We start from the raw sequence: 21,338 nt of genomic DNA, 5'->3' as shown, positions 1-21,338 counted from the left end.
AAAAACACCTAAAATGCAAATGCTCATGTACTTGTCAAAATCATCAAGGATCAAATATAATAAATTATATCTCATGCTGCAAATAGAGTGGGGAGAACCCCAAGACATGCAGCAAGTTCTATCCAAAGATAATTAGGACTAGGAAAAGACCATATAAAAATGAGTTAATATAAGAGAGACAAATTTATAGAGGAGGAAAAAAAGATTTGATTGGAACTCTGTGGAAAATTAAACTAAAAACTAGAAAAATAAATGTATCTTGCTTTAACAAAAATCTAAATACTGGAGTGTGCTATAAGAAAAAAAGAGCATAAGGTGCTAGTTTAAATCTGGTGAGTGACCTAGAATTTGATACTACACTATTTCATTTTCTCCATTCATCAGATATAATATCTAAATTATAGAACTGAAATGCCATTTTAAAAAAAGATAGCTGATATAAAAAGCATTCTTCTGCTTCCATGTGGTACTTAATAATTAAACCACTCTTCTATCATAACTCTGGATTATTAATTATTAGAAATATTAATAATGCCTCACCATAGTAAAACTACAAATATCTAAGTAAACATTCTGACATATGTGAAACCATATGTTCATAGGTCTTTCTCAAAGGTCTCCTAAACCCAATAGTCCATTAGGCAAAATTCTGCCCCCTCAACAAAAAGGTTAAAACAGTAATAGCATTGACCTAAAAGACATTAAGTACAATTACATGTATAATATATGTTACAAAATTTCTGTCCAAAACAGAAATACATTTAAATATGGAACTTATATAAACTATATATAGATATTTATGGCTTTTACTATAATCTTAAAATTGCTGAGTTCCAGTGAGATATTAGGGTATTTCTTCTGCCGAGTATAAGCCATCTGTGGAAGGAAGTAATATGATGCATACAAGTCTCTGGGAAGTTTTCACTCTGAGTATGGAATAGAATTTGGCTTTAGTATCTTACGAGCTTGCAAAGTTATCTGAAAATACTAAGAACTATCAGGAAAAGTTATTTTTCACTGAAGCAGTATTAAATATGATATAAGCTTGCTTTCTACTGTTTCATAATAAAAGAGGGATTGTATGGCCATAATATTAAATGAAATTCCAGTACATTTTTCAGTCTTTAAGCAGTGTATTTATTAAGAATAGATAAAAATTTCTTTTCTGATAACCACTTATGAACCCTTGAAAAGACTGAGTGGAAAGTTTAGCAAATTTGCTATTTCTCACTAAGGCAATCTTTCTACCCAAAAGAATAGAAACTCAGGGAATGAGAGGCACGAACTTGTTTTTTCCAGAATTTAATATTTTTTAAAAGACAGAAAATATAAAAATTACCAAAAAAATGTTTAAAGGTTCATTTTGGGGCTAAATACTAGGACTGAAACTCTTTTCTTGTAATTGATTTATGGTAAAGAGTAAAAATAATATAAAAAACACAGCAGTTATAGCTGTCCAAATTAAAGCTCATCTGCAAAAAGGCAGGACAAGGTGGGCTGACCGAGCAAATATTCACATCATGACCTTAGTAATAAATTTCAAATGGTTTCAGTTCCCAAGATCTGAAAAGAGAATCATCTTGAATGCTTAGATTCCACTTCTTCAAGAATCCACTCAATGCCATTCAAAAAACCAGTCAGAGTTTCAGCCTCTGTATCCTGGACCTCGGAATACATAAGAGAGAATGTTGTTAGTAAGAAACTAAGTCCAAAATCTTATGAGTAGGAGGGACATTTTTCTAGACACTAAAAAGAGAATAGAACTTTTAAAAATCCCAATAAACTTTGGATAAGTTGCTCAAGTTTTGTTTTGTAGAGCACTTAGATAAAAATATGATCATTTCTCTTGTAACTGTTACCAATATAAAGCTTATTTGCCTTGGAATTCAGCTTTGGAAATGGAAAGAACTACCATTTCCATGACTTGCTTCCATGTATGAGGGGAAAAAATTCCTCCAAAGGATCCACTTTGAAAACTAAAACATTTTTTAGTGACCCAGTTAGTCATATGTGTGACATCATGTTGCAAAAATGTGTCTTGAAGACAGCCACTCCTCCTAACGGTAAAGCTAAAATTGCCACCATTCAGAAGGGGAAACTTTATTAGTAGTTTTCAAACTTCACTCCAAAGAGTCTTTGGAGCTCCAGGGAAGAGATGGAAGGCGAACAAAGAAAATCCTCTTACTTTTTCCGCAAAAGGTTTCCAACTTTAATTTTTCTTTATCTGTTTTACTCAGGGGTTATCATGTCAGGTTTTGTTTGAAGAAAGAATGCCATAATTAAAATGTATTTTAGGGCTGGGCACGGTGGCTCATGCCTGTAATCCCAGCACTTTGGGAAGCCAAGGCGGGTGGATCACTTGAAGCCAGGAATCCAGGACCAGCCTGGCCAACATGGCGAAACCCTGTCTCTACTAAAAATACAAAAATTAGCCAGGTGTGGTGGCACATGCCTGTAATCCCAGCTACTTGGGAGGCTGAGGCACGAGAATCACTGGAACCCAGGAGGCAGAGGTTGGAGTGAGCGAAAATTGCACCACTGCACTCCAGCCTGGGTGAGAGCGAGACCCTGTCACAAAAAACTAAATAAAATATATTTTAGAAAGCAATAAACTATAAGATGGAACATATACCTTTGATGATCCATAAAGCACAATACATTGATGTTATAAAAAACATAATAGTGGCATCTAAAAAAAACAACCTGGCTGGGCACAATGGCTGACACCTGTAATCCCAGCACTTTGGGAGGCCGAGGCAGGCAGATGGCTTGAGCCTAGGAGTTTGAGATCAGCCTGGGCAACATGGAGAAACCCCATCTCTACAAAAAATACAAAAAATTATCTGGGTGTGCTGGCACACACCTGTAGTCCCAGGTACCTGGGAGGCTGAGGTGGAGGGATCACCTGAGCTGGAGAGGTTGAGGTTGCAGCAAGCTGTGATCGTGCCACTGCACTCCAGCCTGAGCGACAAAGTGAGACCCTGTCTCAACAAAAAAAGAAAAAAGAAAAAAAAATCCCCAATTGTTATCTCACTGTATGAGAGAAGAGGCAAGTAAGAAACAATTGATCACCTAACATTTATTATCACCAATCAAATAGCTTCCATAGATTAAGCTATTAAAATTGACTTTAGAATGCCATTTCATTAAAGAAGATGAATTTAAAAAATAAAATCAAATAGAAAATAGAGTGCAAAATAAAATTTCTGTCACTAGAGTATAAATGATCTTACCAGCCATGGGTGATTTAGAAGATTCAGATGCAGCTCATGAGCCAAATAAAAACAGGGCATTCTTTTTACATCCCCTTGAGAAATACAAGATAAAACCAACAATGGTCTTCCCGAAGACCCAAAGGCTGGATCTGTCATTGCCATAATATGAGAAAATTCATCTTGCCATTCATGTCCTAAGGAATGTAAGTCAAAACCCTTAATTTGCATTACTTTTAATAGTTTTGAAAATAATAAAATTAAAAACTAACAAAGCAAGGGAACAAAAATTTACCAGGATCCAAACATAAATTGAGGGAAAAAAATCACAGTACTCTTCAGATGTCTCCATAGTCTAAAAGCAAAAATGCTTGATACAGGTAGCTCCTTTCACAAATTCTGTAGATGTCACTACCCTTTCATTCAAAGGGCTTACTTTCAAAATGTAGGCATATAGTAGAGTTTAGCTTTTTTTATGAATACCAACAATCTCAACCTTCTATTGGATGTTTGGACCATCTGCATTTTGTGGTAGGCAGAATTTTAAGATAATCTCAATGTTCCAAACCCTTGCATAATCCCTTTCCCCTTTAGTGTCTGAAGAACCTACAAATAAGATGGGGCATCACTCCCATGATTAGGCTTTAAGACACAGTTGACTTTAAGAAATACAGGTAATCCTCCTTGAGCCTGACCTAATCAGGTGAGCCCTTAAAAGCGGCTCTTCTTGTTGAAAGATTCAATGCAGGGGAGATTCTCCATTGCTGGATTGGAAGATGGAGGGAGTCACATGGGAAGGAATATAAGTGACCTCTAGAAGCTGATAACAGGCTCCCAGCTGACAGCTAGCAAGAAAACAGGAAGGTCAGTACTACAAAAATAAGGAACTGAATTCAGCTAATAACTTGAATGATCTCAGAAGCAAATTCTTTCCCAGAGCCTCCAGAAAAGGATGCAACCATATGATACACAAATTTCAGCCCAAGAGGCCCTATCCAGAGAACTCAGTACTACCATGCCCAGACTTCTGACATAGAGAACTGTGAGCTAAAAAAACAGTTGTTTTAAACTATTAAATTTGAGGTAATTTGTTAATAGAAATTGAAAATTAATAAACATTTAATGTACTTATCAACAAGGTGCATTTAAATGTATCCTATACATCTTAGACTTTGACTTGTCCATCTGTTCTTTGTTCCTTCTTCTCTCTTTGCCTTCCTTCTTTTGGACTGAGTTTTTTAATGGTTCCATTTTATATCCACTACTGGCTTAGTTACAACTTCATTATACATTTTTTAGTAGTTGTTCAAGTATATATAATACACATTTTTAATTTATAAGTCTACCTTTAAATATTATGCCATTTCACATATAGAAGAAACTTATAATATACTTAAATGTTCTCTCTTCCATGATGTGTTCTATTATCACATATTTTTCTTTAAAATGTCATACATGTATAATACACTATTAGTTTTTTTTAATTAAAATTAGAAAAAAACCTTTTATATATAGCTCCATTGCTTCCATCCCAGGAGTCTTCATCTTTTTAGGTAGATGCAAATTTCCATCTGTTATCATAGTCTTCTGCCTAAAGAGCTTCTTTTAAGATTTCTTATAGTGAAGATCTGTTAACAATCAATTTTCTCAGTGCTATGCTCAAATGTGTTTCTCAAAATTCATGGGTTGGACATTTAAACCCCAATGCAATAGTGTTGGGGGAAGGGGTGTCTTTGGGAGTTGTTTAGGTCATAAGGGCTTTACTCTTATGAGTAGATTAATATTGCCATTAAAAATGGCTTGCAGCCCTGTCTTTCCCTCTTCTGTCATGTCAGAATGCAATGTTTGTCTCCCGCTTCCCTTTCTGCATTCTGCCAAGTAAGAAATCAGCAAGAAAGGCACTCACCAGACACCAGATGCTGGTGCCTTAATCTTGGACTCCCTAGTGTCCAAAACTGTGAGAAATAAATTTCTGTTCTTTAAAAATTCATTTATTGATCTGTAATAAAATTAGACTAAGTAGTCTTGGGAGAATAGGAATTTAGGTGAAGCCAGAGGGAAAAAAATCACAGTACCATTCAGATGTCTCCATAATCTAAAAACAGAAATGCACTGATATACAGGTCTGGGGTATTCCGTTATAGTGGCACAAATGAACTAAGACACTGAACTTTTGTTTGTCCGAAAAAGTCTTAACATTGCCTTTATTTTCAAAAAAATATTTTTGCTAGATATAGTATGTTTTTTCCCCCTTGCAGTACTATAAAGATTTCTCTTTATTGGTTTCTATCCTGCAGCAATTCTGACAGGAAATTTGCCATCACTATTATCTTGGCCTTCTATATGTATGTTTTCATTTTTTCTGGCTGCCTTAAAGATGTTCTCTTTATCTCTGATTTTTATCAGTTTGACTATGATGTGCCTAGATGTATTTTTCTTTGTATTTATGCTTGGCATTCTCTGAGCATCTTCAATCTGTGGTTTGTTGTCTTTCCATAATTTTGAGATAATTCTGGCCATTATCTGTTCAAAAATTCATTTTCCCCTTTTCTCTCTCCCTTCATGTTTTGGGACTCCAATTAGAGATAAGTTATATCAGGGGTCAGCCTACTACATTCTGTGGGTCAATTTTTCTAAATAAATTTTTATTGGAAAACAGTCTGTCCATTCATTTACGTATTGTCTCTGCTGCTTTTGTACTGTAATAGCAGAGCTAAGTGATTGTAAAAAAAAAAAAACTGTATGGTTCATAAGCCTACAATATTTACTATTTGTTCCCTTTAAGAAAGTTTCCTGACCCCTGAGTTAGATCACTGGATAGATTCCCCCAACTCTCACTCTGTTCCTTGCTCTTACTTTTTTTTCTCTTTGTGTTTTAATTTGGATAATTCTGAATAACTTATCTTCACTTTCAATGATTCTTTCCTTTGCTAATATGCCCACTGAAGGAACTATTCATCTGTTGTCATATTTTCATATCTAGCATTCTTGTTTTACTTTTTCAAAACAGCTTCCTTTTCTCTGCTGAAAAATCTATCTGTTCACACATATTGTCCACCTTTTCCACTAGGTCTCTCTCAATCTCTCATTTTTTTGTGGGTGGGGGACGGGGTCTCACTCTGTCACCCAGGCTGGAGTGCAGTGGTGTGATTTCAGCTCACGTAACCTCTGCCTCCCAGGCTCAAGCGATTCTCCCGCCTCAGCCTCCCAAGTAGTTGGGACTACAGGCACGTGCCACCATGCCTGGCTAATTTTTTGTATTCTTGGTAGAGGCGATATTTCGCCATGTTGCCCAGGCTGGTCTCGAACTCCTGGGCTCAAGCAATCGGCCTGCCTTGGCCTCCCAGAGCCACTGCACCTGACCTAGATATCTTAATCAGTTATTTGAATGTCCCTTTCTGAGAATACCAACATGCTGACCATCTCTGGTCCAGTTCAGCTGACTGCCTTATCTCATGACAATGGATCATTTCATTTTGATTATGTGAGTGTCTCATAATTTTTAGATTTAATGTTAAGTGTTTTATGTAGAAGAGCAGTAAAGACTTAAGGTAAAAAGGATTTACTCCTAAAAACAGGCATCATACTTTGGTTAGGGTATTAATGCAGTAGGCTGAATCAAACTAGTCTATAGTTGAGCTGGATTTGGCTTTTATTGCTATAGTTAACTTTGTAACACACAGACTTTAAATTCTTCCAGCAGCATGCTGCTGCCTATCTTGTTCTCAGTAAGAGCACTGGAGTACCAGAGTTTCTTTCTCAGAGTTTCTACTTGTTCTCAGCTTTCAGCCTATCTTTTTAACTGTGCCATGGGGGTTATGGGGAAGAGGCAAGGAGAGCCTCTCCACACCCTTCCCCCATCCCTGCAGTAGTCTGCTGCTGCTCCTTAATTGGTAGGGACATGGAGACTTCTCAGTTTTCTTATCCCAGCCTCAGGCCTTAGGTAGGCCCTGTGCACCAGAGCCTCAGTGCTGCGGGCTTTCTCAGTGTTCCAGCATGACTGCTGAATTCTGCCCTGTATTGGTAGAAAGGTCTCCACTGCAAATTTCCTGCCTCTACTCCAGAGTCAGCAAACATTTAATTTGTATCAGTACAAGATCCTTGGTACACGTGGAATTCCTGCTCCTCCCCTAAGACAGCTTTTGTTTCTATCTCCCTTGAGACAGCAGCAGTCAACTTTTGTCTGTGGAAAACAGCTTTGGCTTCATTGAGAAAAGGATATAGAAAGCAGGAGGATATACCTGTCTTCAAGCACCAGCTGGTCATCACATGCATGCCTGTACCACCAAGGAGGGCACTCATAGGTCTCCTGCCCTACCACTAACCTTTTACATGAGCACCTAGTAGAGGCCAGTGGGAAAAAGCTGATAAGTGAGTATAGTCCCTTTGTGTCTTGTAATTTTTTTAATTTATTTTTTGTGTGCTTGTTTTATAGGAGCAGATTGGAAAACTAGATAAAAGTAGGGGCTACATCTGTTTTAGTTCCCAATTGTAACTGCAACATGCCTGTAGGAATTAAAAAACTATTTGTTAAATGAATTTATCTTTTATTTTGCTTCTAAGTTTTCTTTTTATAGATAGCCCTGTAATAACAGAAAGTAATTGCAACTGCTTTCATGCCTAACAGATCACAGGGAAAATAATTCAATAGAAATTCAAACCAGTGTATTAGAGAACTATAATATATATACAATATATTATGTATCTATATTCTACCTTGTTCACAAAGGATTTGGGAAAGATATTATAATACTAGCTCATGGCCCAATGATATTTTGATTTCACACAAAAATAGCATTCTGAATGGCAATTATTCAGAATATATGAATAGTGTTCTCAACTAATCTACTTAACACCCTACCATCACTTCTCTCTACTATTTGGATAAAACAAAGGTAAAATTTTTCATAGTTATTTGCATAAATTATTTGAATAAAACCAGAAGCAGACAAAATGTCAGTATCAAAAAAATGCGGACGCATAAAGCAAAAAAATATTGTATAGCTCTAGTACCAAACTTTGGAATGCATCAGAATTCCCTGGGTGATTGGAAAAAACAGATGCCCAAATCTGATTCACACAACCCAAATTTAGGAATAAAATCCACCAGAGTAGGAATCAGCTTGTTAACATGTTTAACAAGCTCCCCAGGTGATCCTAATACACACCACAGTGTGAGAACACACTATTAATAGTAAGGGTCAGAAAATCACATTGATAAAATAAGCCATCATATTCTTAAGAAGCCACAGTAAAGTCTAAAAAGGTATTTTCCATTTGCTTTGAAAAGTACAATGTGCTTAAAAATGTACATATGAGTACTTACTTTTATGAGCTTCAGCATTTGCAACATAGATGAACCCATCTACAACTTCACACACTTTTTGAATCTGTGGAATCACACTGTACCGGCTTCCTTGTTGATCATCACCTTCATTCTGTCGACTGAACATCTTGTTAACTGCACTTGTATGCTCTTCCCTTGCTCTATCTCTTTCCTTTCTAGAAAAAAAATTGTAAAGATAGAATATAAAAAGACACTAAACAGGCTCCACTCACCTGACATGTTTTAGTTCTGATGTTTCAGTTAAGCCACCAAGTACGTAGCCTTACCTGGTAGTTGAATATAAGATTAGAATGTTGAATTTATGTTGGTTGTTCAACTGAAAATTGACTCCTGATCCAATACCTAAGAAAGAAAATCACAGTTACCAAAACAAATCATTAATAAAAATAGCAAAAGATCACATTGAAAATTACCCAGTGAAGGCAAAAAGAGCAAAGAAAAAAATTCTATAACAACTTATACATAGAGTTGAAATAAAATAAAATGTATACATTGAAGAAAGGATACCATATGTAACTTTCATTCACATGGCAATAAAAATACAGAGAAAGAAAAAAACTGCAAGGCTTATAACAGTCCTTATATCATCATCACTATCATCAGCTTTATCATCTTATCAGTAGCAGCTGCATAATCACAGCTACTACTATTTATCCTCAAGACTAAGACTCATTTTCACATTTTTGTTTCTCATTAGTCTAATAATCAATGTATACATTCAATTAAGTGTCTTTCTCCCCCTCTGAAAAGCTGTTTTTAAATTGATGGGGGGCCAGGCACAGTGGCTCACATCTGTAACCCAACAATTTGGGAGGCTGAGGTGGAAGAATCACTTGAGGCTAAGAGTTCAAGACCAACCTAGACAACATAGTGAGAACCTCATCTCTACAAAAAATACAAAACAATTAGCCAGGCATGGCGGCCCATGCCTGTTTCCCAGGTACCTGAGTTTCCCAGGTACTTGGGAGGCCCATGCCTGTTTCCCAGGTACTTGAGTACCTCCAGGTACTCAAGGAGGATCACTTGAGCCAGGGAGTTCAAGGCTGCAGTGAGCCATGATCATGCCACTGTACTCCAGCCTGGGTAACAGAGACCTTGTCTCAAAAAATAATAATAAATTAATGAGGAGTTGCCAACAGAACATTGGTAAATTGAGAAAATACTGAAGATACTGAAATTTAGAATTTGACAGAGTTGGATTATAATTCTGAATTTCTCACTTATAGCCATGTATTTGTATCCTTCAGTTTGACACCAAAAAGAAGTTGAACTAATACATTCTTCTTAGGTTTAATGGGAAGATTAAATGAGATCATATATGTAAAACTCCTAGTAGGGTGACTAGTAAACCACAAGTGCTAAATATTAGCTTCTTACTGCTTTGTATCTGAATCATTAGTCACTGTTATTTGTCCTTCTTTCTTAACCTCTTCCCTTCTTGGGCTGTGTTAACACTAAGTGGCTGGTTCTGCTTTTGCCTCCTCAAAAGACCCTTCTGGGCTTCCATGGCTCTGCTTCATCCTGTTATATAAATGTTCTTCTAGATCTGTTCAGTTCTCTGCATCCCCATGACCACACTTTAGTTCACATTGTCATCATCACTCACCCGGGCCTCTGCAATCACTTCTAACCAGTCTCCTATATCTTCTTGCCTCCTATTATCCTTTCCTCTGACATCAGTTGGAATAATTTTTTAATAATGGTATCTAATTAAGTGTCTTCTCTACAAAGCCATTGCCCTTCAGATGAAGAAATAAAACCATAATATCTGGCCCCTACTAACCTCATTAGAGAGAACTCCAGCCTTTCATACTCTTAATTCCTGCATTATAACTAATTTATTTGTTTAAATAAGCTATGCCATACCATCTCATGTCATCATTCTAGGCAACACACATACAGGGCTCTTAAGTACTAGGACTGCAACCATGCCAGGCCACGTGATCCTAGTCCTCCAGCCACCAGGTCTGGTGCATGTTTCACAGAGACCACAGAATCAAACTACCATGTTTCTGATCTTTGTTTTCATCACCTGCACTCCCAGAGATTATCCTCGCAATACGTCTAACTTCAGGCCAATATAGTCGCCATACTGTTCTGCCCTTCTTTGCCAATTATGTAACCCCATATTCTCTCATCTTGCTGAGTGTGAGGCATAAATTGGAATTTTAAAACAATCACTTCAGCTGCTCTCTGGAAAATGGAATTGACATTTTATAACCATCAAACTTCCCCATTTCCTCAACCTCTTCTTTAGGTGTTCCTTTGACCTAATAGCCGTACTTGAAATTGGCCTACCCCTAGGTGAGGTTTCTCCTGCAGTGAACTCCCAAGTAGCAAAGATGCTTATTTTCTCAAAACTCAAGGTAAAGAGGTGGGATTCGTGTTCTCTTAACTCCCAATGCCATATCTAAACCATTACTCACCAACCCTCTGAAAAAAATCCTTCTACTTGAGAAACACATCATTCAGCTGTAGCATTCTTTCCTTCTTTGTCGTTATTACTTATGAATCTCCATTTAATAGTCACTTCCCCCAAACATAAACTGAACATTTCAGCACCTGTCTCCAATATTCCTCTCCATCCTCAAAAACTTCCAAGTCCATATGGACTCCATATGACTCCCAAATCTCGATTTTCTAGCCCAGATCTTGCTCTTGAGAGCTGGATGCATAGAGTAATCCATAAAGTCATTCCCTCATTCACCAAATATACAGAGAGTGCCTGTTATATGCCTGGCACCACAGATATAGCTAAAAATAAAGTGGACAAGATTCTTACCTTCATGGAGCTTCCATTCTAGCAGATTTGCTTATAGTAGGTATCTCTACTTGGATCTTCCATGGAGTTATCAAAGTCAACATATTCCAAAGAATAGCTGCCATTCTCCCTATACAGATCGTACTGTTACCTGCCCCTTCCAAATTTTTTACTTCTCCAGTGATTTATTACCCTAGTGAATCCTCTATCATCCAACACAAAACTCAAGTCAGAAACCTGGAGCCATCCTTATTACTGCTAAAACATTTATTCTGTCAATTTTATATCCTTACTATTCATTCTCTTCTCTCGTCTTCACTAACAGTGACTTAGAGTTCAGATCCTCTTCATATTTTAATCATAACATTACAGTGGCTTCTTCATGGGGCTCCATATCTTTAGCCCCTTCTAATCAATTCTTCACTCAAGAGCCTGAGTAATCTTTCTAACATGCAACCTTGATCATCCCAATCCTCTACTTAAAATCCTCCAGCAGCTCCCAAATGCTTAAGCATGGTACATATGTGTCTTTTCACATAGCTCCGCTCTTTCTAGATACACAGTGATACTTCAAATGTGTCCTCTACATCCAGAGCTTTGTGCTTTTCGAAATGTAGTTCTCCGCCGGAAGCGGTGGCTCACACCTGTAATCCCAGCACTTTGGGAGGCTGAGACGGGCAGATCACGAGGTCAGGAGATCGAGACCATCCTGGCTAACACGGTGAAACCCCGTCTCTACTAAAAATACCAAAAAAATTAGCCAGGCATAGTGGTGGGTGCCTGTAGTCCCAGCTACTCGGGAGAATGGCGTGAACCCGGGAGGCGGAGCTGGCAGTGAGCCGAGATCGCGCCACTGCACTCCAGCCTGGGTGACTGAGCGAGACTCAATCTCAAAAAAAAAGAAAGAAAGAAAGAAAAAGAAAAAAGAAATGTAGTTCTCGCTGCCTGGAACACCTTTACTGTCTTTTTGTGATGGCCTACAACTACTCACCCTAGTGACTCATATAAGACATCATCAATATGGAGCGTTCTTTGACCCTCACCTTTCTACCCAGGAACTAAATACATCATATTCTAGTTATCTGTACACTTGTCTATGTCTTCACCTACACCTATCTTGAAGGCAGACAGAGACATTGTTCTAAATCTCTGCATCCCTATCATCTCACTAATAGGGGCTGGCTCTCAATAAATAAGTAAAGCAAAGGCTAAATTTTATTATTACTTATATTTACTATTTATCCTGCCTTGCCAAATATTTATGCATTGTTTTTTTTTTAATAGAAAGAGGGGAAGGTGATGATTTAACTCTTTTGAATTCTAATACATATCAAAATACTCTCCACACAGAAGCTCAATTTTTTCTGCTTTTTCAAACATGATAAATATGATATCCCACTGTACAAATGCAACATCTTGACAACAAATAATTTATTTTCACATAATCTTAAAGGCTGGATTGTACAAATTTGAGGAATTAAGAGGAAGCTTTCTTATAGTAAGTAAATTAATTCTGTCAGTTCAGTGGAACCTGGTAGGACTCCCAACAACCAAAGTACTGTATTTTGTTATAGCAAATAATTAATTTAAAATGAATTTCTTTCTTTTTAACAAGAATGTCAAACTCAAAGTGTTTGAATTAACTGTAGATTAACATGAAAATTACCATCAATCTGCCTCTGAGGCAAACCAGCTGTTGGGCAAAGTTCCTCTGAAGACATCAAGCTCAACACCAAAGAGGTATTCAATTCTTCCAAACCTGGTCCAAACATAGCAAATCGTGGTTCATTCTGAATGATCAGGGAGTGTAAAAAAGAAGTGACAGCTCCATACATAGGACGGCTGGATTTTGAAGCTCTTCTTGTATATGGACAGCACATTCTATAGCTGTAAAAAATTGTCACAATTAGAACATCAACACAGAAAACACTTAGCCAGTTATTCATTCAAAAATATATAATTTATTGAGTACTTGCTAGACACAAGGGATACAATGATTATATAGTCCCAATCCTCCAGGAGGACAATAGACAGACACCTTTATAATATGTATGTGGAGTGCTCTGACAGGGAAAAGCACAAGGTGCCATGGGGGTGGGAGTGGTCCAGAAGCTAAGGAACTCTTCCCCCATGAAGTGGTTACTTACTTTCTAATCTTTAATTTAGATTCTCTCATGGAACATTTGAATGGTGAAATTTTACTACATAAAGGTTCTCAACCCGAGGAGGTTTATTCCTGCCCCCCTGGAACATTTGGCAATGTCTGAACAACATGTTTATTGTCACAACTGGGGAGGGGAGAAGGAGTGAGCAGAGGCCAAGGATGCTGCTAAACATTAATCCTACAATGCATAGGGCAGGCCCCAGAACAAAGAATTATTTGTCTCAAAATGTCAATAGTGCCAAGATTGAGAAACTCAGCACTAAAGATAAGCTACACACAGATAGTTAGCACAATATCCCTAGAGGTAAAAAACAAACAAACCAAAAAAATTGCTAACACTGCCAATATAACCAAATTTCAAATGTCTTGGGTACTTCTATTAATAGCCTCAAATATAACAGTTTAGTAAGAGTTAAATGAGGGAGGCCCAAATGATCCTTGCAGCAAACCTAGCAAACTAAGAATGACGTAAAACAATTCCATTTCCTGCAATAGCTATAAATCTCTAAAGTACCAATTATGCATTTTATCAAAAACTAAAAGTTGCCCAAATCAAAATAAAACCTAAAGTCCTTCAAATAAGTCAAGCTGGTTAACAAAATCACTAACCTAACAAAATCCTTTTATTAGAAACCTTGTAACTCATGAAGGGGAAAAAACAAACAAAAAACAACTTTGAAGCTAGATAGACCTGACCAAGCCTCACCACTTTTACTTATATGAGCCACTTACAGTCTGAATTTCAGTTTCTTCATCTGTATTATTTGAGCAACAGAAATAACTCAGGGTTGGCCGGGCGCAGTGGCTCACGCCTGTAATCCCAGCACTTTGGGAGGCCGAGGTGGGCTGATCACGAGGTCAGGAGATCAAGACCGTCCTGGCTAACACGGTCAAACCCCGTCTCTACTAAAAACACAAAAAATTAGCCGGGCATGGTGGCCGGCGCTCATAGTCCCAGCTACTCGGAAGGCTAAGGCAGGAGAATGGCGTGAACCCAGGAGGCGGAGCTTGCAGTGAGCCGAGATCGCTCCACTGCACTCCAGCCTGGGTGACAGAGTGAGACTCCGTCTCAAAAAAAAAAAAAAAAGAAAGAAAGAAATAACTCAGGGTTGTAAAAATGATAAGTAATTTATATTACCATAAATGGAAGTTACTATTATTACTATTCCTTGGGCAAAATCTAATTCCACAGCCTCATATACACTTGATGCAATGGTTAGCTATTGTACATGTATTGCCTAGCAAGTGAGATACAGCAGTACTTGCTGAGATTATCTATAACAGACAACACACCTTTGAATCAAACAGTCTCACAACACTTGACATAATGGCATCTGTATTAGAATAAGGAAAGGCTCTGAATAACTCAAAATTTGAAAAAAAAATCTGTATTTTGCTACTGAGTCAAGCACAACAATTTTTAAAGAATAAATATTTTGAAATTTTTAAAATAATGCGTTAAATTTGAGTTTCTCAGAAAAACAGGCTATATCCAGATCCAATGTCATTATATATCTTTGAGGTAGCATAATGGGGTTCCAGTCTGAATAGTCCCTTACAAGCTATATGACTTTAGGCAAATCACATAACCTCCATGAACCTTAATTCCGCATCTGGGATACAAAGATAACACCTTCTTGTTGCATGAGGATTAAATGAGTAAAACATACATAAAGCATCCCTCGTAGAATCCAGTACACTGCAGTTGCTCAGTAACATTAATTATCTTACCTACAAGATATTAAAAAATGTCAGTGCTTTGGGTGCTAATATAATCTTATTTCTCAGAGCCTTTCGAATGGTTTTCTTCTTCCCTGACAAACAACAGGGGTCTCTGATCATCCTTTTTCTGAATACGGAAAAGTATTTACTTATTTAACAAAATGACAATTGTTCTAAAGATCATGAGAATTTTAAGAAGTCTTTTACTTCTTGCCATCTATACTACTTATAATTATTCAAATACTGGTTAGGCACCACAGGGAAATAATAAAATACTAAAGCTGAAAGGGTCCTATGAAGGAAGTCATTTAACTCCCAGTTTTGACAAGAGAACAATTAGACCCCAAATCCACGCAACAAATCAGTAGTGGGGTCAGGACTAACTTGGATATTGACTAGTAATAGAATAAAATTTAATATCTTCTTTTTAATTCATAAAACTAGATACTTACACTGCCATGTAGTCAAAAAATGCACCATCAGTGACCTCAGATATAGGCTTTTTTAAGATTTCTAGATCTGGAAGAGACTTCCAGTCAACAGAAGACCAAGAAGGAAGATCCCTCAACAGAAAGTATCTCCACAGAATTGGATCTCTTACAGTTTCATTCCAATAATGATTTGTACTTCCCAACTGACACAGATCATGAGGTGAAAGAAAGGACAAAATATATAGCTGTACATCAATCTGAAACAGAAGAAAGCAGCAGGTATGAAAAAGGAATGAAGAAAATAGTTTTTGGGTGATAAATCACACAATCAACAAATAAATAACAAAAGGTCAACTGACTAGTATTTTTAATAATTAAATCTACCATTAATAATTAAATCTATTATTTTCCTGCCATCAGCAAAGGATCATAACTGAACATTTTAGTTTCGTAGTTGTTAAACATTTAATTTCTGAAACACTGAAACATTCCTGAAAAAGCAACCACTGTCTTGCTGTTTTTCCAGCAAAATCACCAGTTCCTTTAATTTTTCCTCAGAGATATTTGGATATACCAGTTAGTTACATAAATTAGTTAAGGAAATAATTTGTTCTTCAAAATAAAACCTATATCAACCTTTATCTGATTTTATCATCAGACCAAATTAAAGAGTGTACATTTGTCTTTTTTTTTTTTTTTTTGAGACACAGTCTCGCTCTGTCGCCCAGGCTGGAGTGCAGTGGCAAGATCTCGGCTCACTGCAAGCTCTGTCTCCCAGGTTCACGCCATTCTCCTGTGTCAGCCTCCCAAGTAGCTGGGACTACAGGCGCCTGCCACCAAGCCCGGCTAATTTTTTATATTTTTAGTAGAGACGGGGTTTCACTGTGTTAGCCAGGATGGTCTTGATCTCCTGTCCTCGTGATCCGCCCACCTCGGTCTCCCAAAGTGCTGGGATTACAGGCGTGAGCCACCGCGCCCGGCCGTAAATTTGTCATCTTAGTTCCTCCACAGAATCTATTAAAATGTTATGAAAAACCTATGCAAGGAGGAGAAACTTGGAGGCATTCTAAACCTGCAGTTTTCACGTTGATATACACATTGGAGGGAGGGGTCAATAGTCCAAATGAGACAAAGAATCGTAATAATTTTCAATAATTTTTGTTCTCTTCATTTACCTATCTACCCCAAAGTTTAACAATAAATTATGTGTATAATTCTCGTGACCTTGATGTAACTTGAGGCACTTGTAACTGAAGTCATTTATTTTCAACTGAGGGGCAGTTTTGTTTCTTCAAATATACAATAACAGCCACAGGCACAATGTCCTCTTGAGAGGGTAAAAACCTTGGCCCTCCAGGTGTTTTGGTACAATGATCCGGAATCAAAGACGCTGGGAACACGGACGCTGGAATGCTTTCCCAAGCTAATCAGCAAGTTGGGAATGGTCTCATTTCCGTAACCGGACATTCAGGGTGTCCTAGTCACATGTGCCTGTTTTGGGGGGTGGAAAACCTGAGGGCGATAGGGAGGGTCCCCAGGGGCCCCGTGAAGGTGCTTCCCTGAGATGTTTGGGCGCCCTGCGGAGCACTAGGGTCCACGCCAAGACGCTTCTGGTCAACTGTAGCTTCTCGGTGACTACACTGCCAGGAATGGCTGCATGGACGAAGCCAGACCCAGGCCGGGGCGCGGGAGTTCCCCAGGCCCCGGGGGGCTCCAGGGGAGGTCCCTCCGGCCCGGGCCGGCCCCACTGTCCACCGCGGCCTGCGGCCGACGCTCACCGGCAGCCGCGTCAGGGTGCTGGCCGCCTCATCCACCTCCTCCCGCAAGGTCGTACGCGCCACCCTCTCCTTGCTCACTGACTGCCAGAAGGTCTTCCAGCCGCTGAGGATGGCCGCCTCCAGGCGGCCCCAGTCGCTGAAGGGCGGCGGCGGCGGCGAGCTAGTTCCGCTACGCGGCTCGCTTCCCGCCATGGCTTGCCCGCAGCGCGGGTGACGCGTCTCAGAGCCACGCCAGCGCGTCAGCCTCCTGCGCAGCTCCGCGCCAGCCGGGGGCGCCTTCGGGCGTTCAGCCTCCCGCCTCTCCCGCGAGTCCGCCTCCAGGGCAGGGTTAGGCCCAGGGGCCGTGGGGGGCGGTACTGGGAGGAAGCTCACTGTGCGTGGTTGTGAGCCGAGTACGAAGCTCCTGTCAACAATTTTCCTCAGTAACTTGTGGTCTCAACCTCAGCCACGCCAACCGCAGAACCCCTGTGCAACCTCTGGCCCGCTGACTTCCTGACTTCATTCAAGATGTTCTCTCCGGCATCATTTCCACTATGCCTGGTCCTAGGCGACTCCGCTTGTTCGATAGCCCTCTGCCACTATCTTGGGCTTAATAACCACTTGCTTCCTTTTCAGCACTACCATACTACGTGTGGGGTGTTTTTTGTGTGTGTGGTTTCCTCAATCACCAAGTTACCATTTATTTTCTTGAGTCTCAGCAAAAACAGACTAGAGAGGCAGTCAGCGGGCCAATTATAAAGAACCTTTTGCCAAAATGAGAAGTCTGGACCCACTATGCAAAAATATAAGCACATTTAAAATTTGCTTAACCTATGTATCTCATAAAAGGGCGGCAAAAAACGGCTAGAAGAACCCAGATGTGGTGGTGTTGAAATCCCACTAGTGAGTTTTTTAATTCTCAAAACAGATGCCCATTCTACTTACTTTGGGCTTACTTTAAAAGTGCTTTAAGAGAACGTATTACAAGTTAATCTGTTACATAGAACTGGGTATGTATACATTCAAAAAGTAAATCTCTGAGGATCTAAATGTCAACAGAATCCAAGAAAGCCTCATAACTAAGGTTCTGTAAGGCTCTGTAACATACAAGTTTAAGTTTCATTATATTTTATTATTTGCATGCCGTTGGTAGGGGCCAATAACCAATAAAAGTTGCAGCCTCGTTTTTGGGAGGCAATCTGGACAAGGACCACGGATTAACCATATGGCATTTCTCATCACTTTCTACTACGTGATTTACTTTGAGAGCAAAAAACTGGAAATAGGGCAAGAAAAAAAATCAGTTCAAGTATAAAGTATTAAAATGATATCTGTTAAATGAATGAGAAAAACTTTATTTTTATTACGGAAAATTTTGAACATTTATAAAAGGAGAGTGAATATGCTCCTGTGTGCCCAATATCCAAGATTCAATTACCAACACCTGGTTAATCTTGCGCTGTTGCTATATTCACCTAATACTACACCCCCAATTCTGGATTCTTTTGAAACAAATCCCAGACCTATCATCTGTAAATCTATCAGTATCCGTCCCTAAAAAAAAAAAAAAACAAATTTTAAGAAACAGACCACTGTACCTAAGCAATTTTAATTCATTAAAATCACCAAATACCGAGTCAGTGTTTAACTTCCCCATCTGCTTTGAAAATAATTTTTCACATTTGATTTGTTTGAATCATAGCCCAACAAGGGTCACACATTACAGATACTCTTAAAGCTTAAGTTTCATTGTATAGCTCCCCCTCCTTTATTTTCCCTTGATATTTGTTAAAGAAAGCAGGTTGGTCTTTCTGGACCACTCTGGACTTTCTTTTTTCTATATTCTTCTTTTTTTTTTTTTTTTTGTTGGTACAGATGGAGTTTCACCATGTTTTCCAGGCTGGTCTCGACCTCCCAGACTCAAGTGATCCTCCTGCTGTGGCCTTCCAAAGTGCTAGGATTACAAGTGTGACCCACTGAACCCGGCCTGCACGCTCTTGATGGCATCTCAATAGTGTCTTTAACACATTCGTAAATGGTATCATATACTGAGACTGAAAGCTACAAGTCATTCTCATTTTCTAATGTTCGGAGTGATCAGTAGTTTCACTGCGCTGATCCATTCAAATTTCCTGTAAGTTTTTCACCTCAAAGATACAGCATTTATCAATGAATATTATTTGCTTACAAGTTATAAAATGTTAGTATTCTAGTTCTATAATTCCTTTTATTAGCTGAATTAAAGAAAAATTTTCCGTCAGTCATTTGATTGTCCTGCTCAAGCCAGAATTAGCTATATTTCCAGAAAACCCTGGCTCATTTTGACGGGAATGGTATTTGAACATGGTTTCCAGGCCTTTCTAGTGTCTTTTATATAGAGAAAACATAACTTCGTGTTATTTCCCATTCAAATTTAGGATTACAGATTTTTTTTACTCTTTGATTTTGTATGTATCTTTTCTCATACACTAAAAATCCTCATTTCTAATTATATTAACAGTTATGATTAACAATTTACTGAAGAGTTTAAGATTTCTTCACATTTCTTTTTGCCCTTGGATATATCCCATTAAGAATGGACACACAAATTACTATGCTTTAAAGATAATTGAAACATACCTGTGTATTCAAGCCATCAGCTTGATATGCAATGCAGGTCATCTGTTTCATTTTGCTTTGGACTTGTAGGGCTTTTCTTAACTTTGCTTAAATCTCGTTTTAGAATAACATATGTACCAAAGTCAAATGTTGAAAATTCAAGATATATTCTGAGAAATCTAGCTTTCATCCTGGTCCTTTCCATCTGGTTCCTCTCCTCCTGCCTCCACCACAAGTAACCATTTTTTTAAGTTTTGGTTATGCTTCCATTGTTTCTTTTTTTTTAACTACACACACACACACACACACACACACACACACACACACACTTTTATATTCCCTTTCTTAAATATGATATATATATATACACACACACACACATATATATATACCTTCTCCGTTTTGTTTTAACTTAATAAGACCACTCTGTAGCGTTATACAGAAATATACCTCATGGATTTTTACAGCTACATACTACTCAATCATGTGGCTATACAAGGATTTAGAATAATCTATTTTTAAGTATGGTATTTAAATTTAAATAACTATTAGTTCATTGAATGCTTCTGACTTGTGAGTTAAGTCAAAACTTTTGTGACCAAAAGGTATCAGAAGCCAAGGCAATCAGGCTGATTGAAAAATCCAGTTTTAAATAGGGTATGTATAACATATTTAGATGACTAGTACATTTCAATACAGTGGGTTTTATATATATTTTGAGGGAGGGCTGAAAATGTTTTGAAAATTAATTGGATGTTTTCTTCCAGTCATATCCACAAAAAACATTAGAGATGCCTATCCAAGTCCTGATTTCTTCTCTGAAATCTGCTTCCCACCTAGAAAGACCGGCATGACTTGAACTAAGGAAAAGGCAGTGCTTTCCTGGCCAACAAGTTTGTCATTCAATTGTCTGGCTAATGAGTCAGCATGCTAAATGAGGTATGCCTATATACAGAACTAGACATTAAGGGAAACAGTCTAGTAATAGCTAATTCTCTTATGCTCTTATATACTACGCACTGAACTAAAGCACTCTGAACATTAACTTATTTATCTTCAATATCCTTGAGGTAGGTACTATTACTGCCGTAAAAATAAGATAAGGCAGCACAGGAAGATTAAATAACTTAAAGAAAGTCACACAGTTAGTATTATAAATGGCAGAGCTATGATTAAACTCAGGCCTTCTGGCTCCAGAGCTCAGAATCCTAACCACTATACTACCCCATCTTTAAAAGTTATTAGGACCAGAAGAAATAACATTCAGAAGTTAAAATAGTAAACTGAGATGATAAAAGTTTTAATTCTGATGCAACAGCCAAATATAAAAGAAAACAAGCAACAAG

At 38.2% G+C, this 21,338-nt stretch overlaps 1 protein-coding gene across 9 annotated transcripts in view; it reads right to left on the bottom strand.

Annotated features, from left to right (window-relative positions):
* Positions 1 to 17,715, bottom strand: part of FBXO4 (F-box protein 4) — a 362,228-nt gene extending 344,513 nt beyond the window's left edge. For 6 of the 9 annotated variants that reach the window (XM_054555520.2, XM_054555524.2, XM_054555523.2 and 3 more), the window contains exons 1-5: positions 17,416 to 17,715; positions 15,659 to 15,894; positions 12,987 to 13,207; positions 8,826 to 8,901; positions 8,539 to 8,714 (exon numbers count right to left, since the gene is read on the bottom strand). In XM_054555520.2, the coding sequence (XP_054411495.1) occupies positions 8,539 to 8,714; positions 8,826 to 8,901; positions 12,987 to 13,207; positions 15,659 to 15,894; positions 17,416 to 17,607 (901 nt within the window). In that variant the 5' untranslated portion in view covers positions 17,608 to 17,715. Of the gene's footprint in view, positions 1 to 1,286; positions 1,666 to 3,233; positions 3,410 to 8,538; positions 8,715 to 8,825; positions 8,902 to 12,986; positions 13,208 to 15,658; positions 15,895 to 17,415 lie in introns of those variants that run through there. The other 3 variants (XM_002815526.6, XM_054555519.2, XM_054555525.2) reach the window with 3 other exon arrangements.
* Positions 17,716 to 21,338: the final 3,623 nt, after the last annotated feature.

This window comes from Pongo abelii, chromosome 4 (assembly GCF_028885655.2).
Source record: "Pongo abelii isolate AG06213 chromosome 4, NHGRI_mPonAbe1-v2.0_pri, whole genome shotgun sequence".
NCBI classification, from domain to species: domain Eukaryota; kingdom Metazoa; phylum Chordata; class Mammalia; order Primates; family Hominidae; genus Pongo; species Pongo abelii.
The sequence above is the reverse complement of the archived record's forward strand: the minus strand, read 5'-3'. Positions and strand labels throughout refer to the sequence as shown.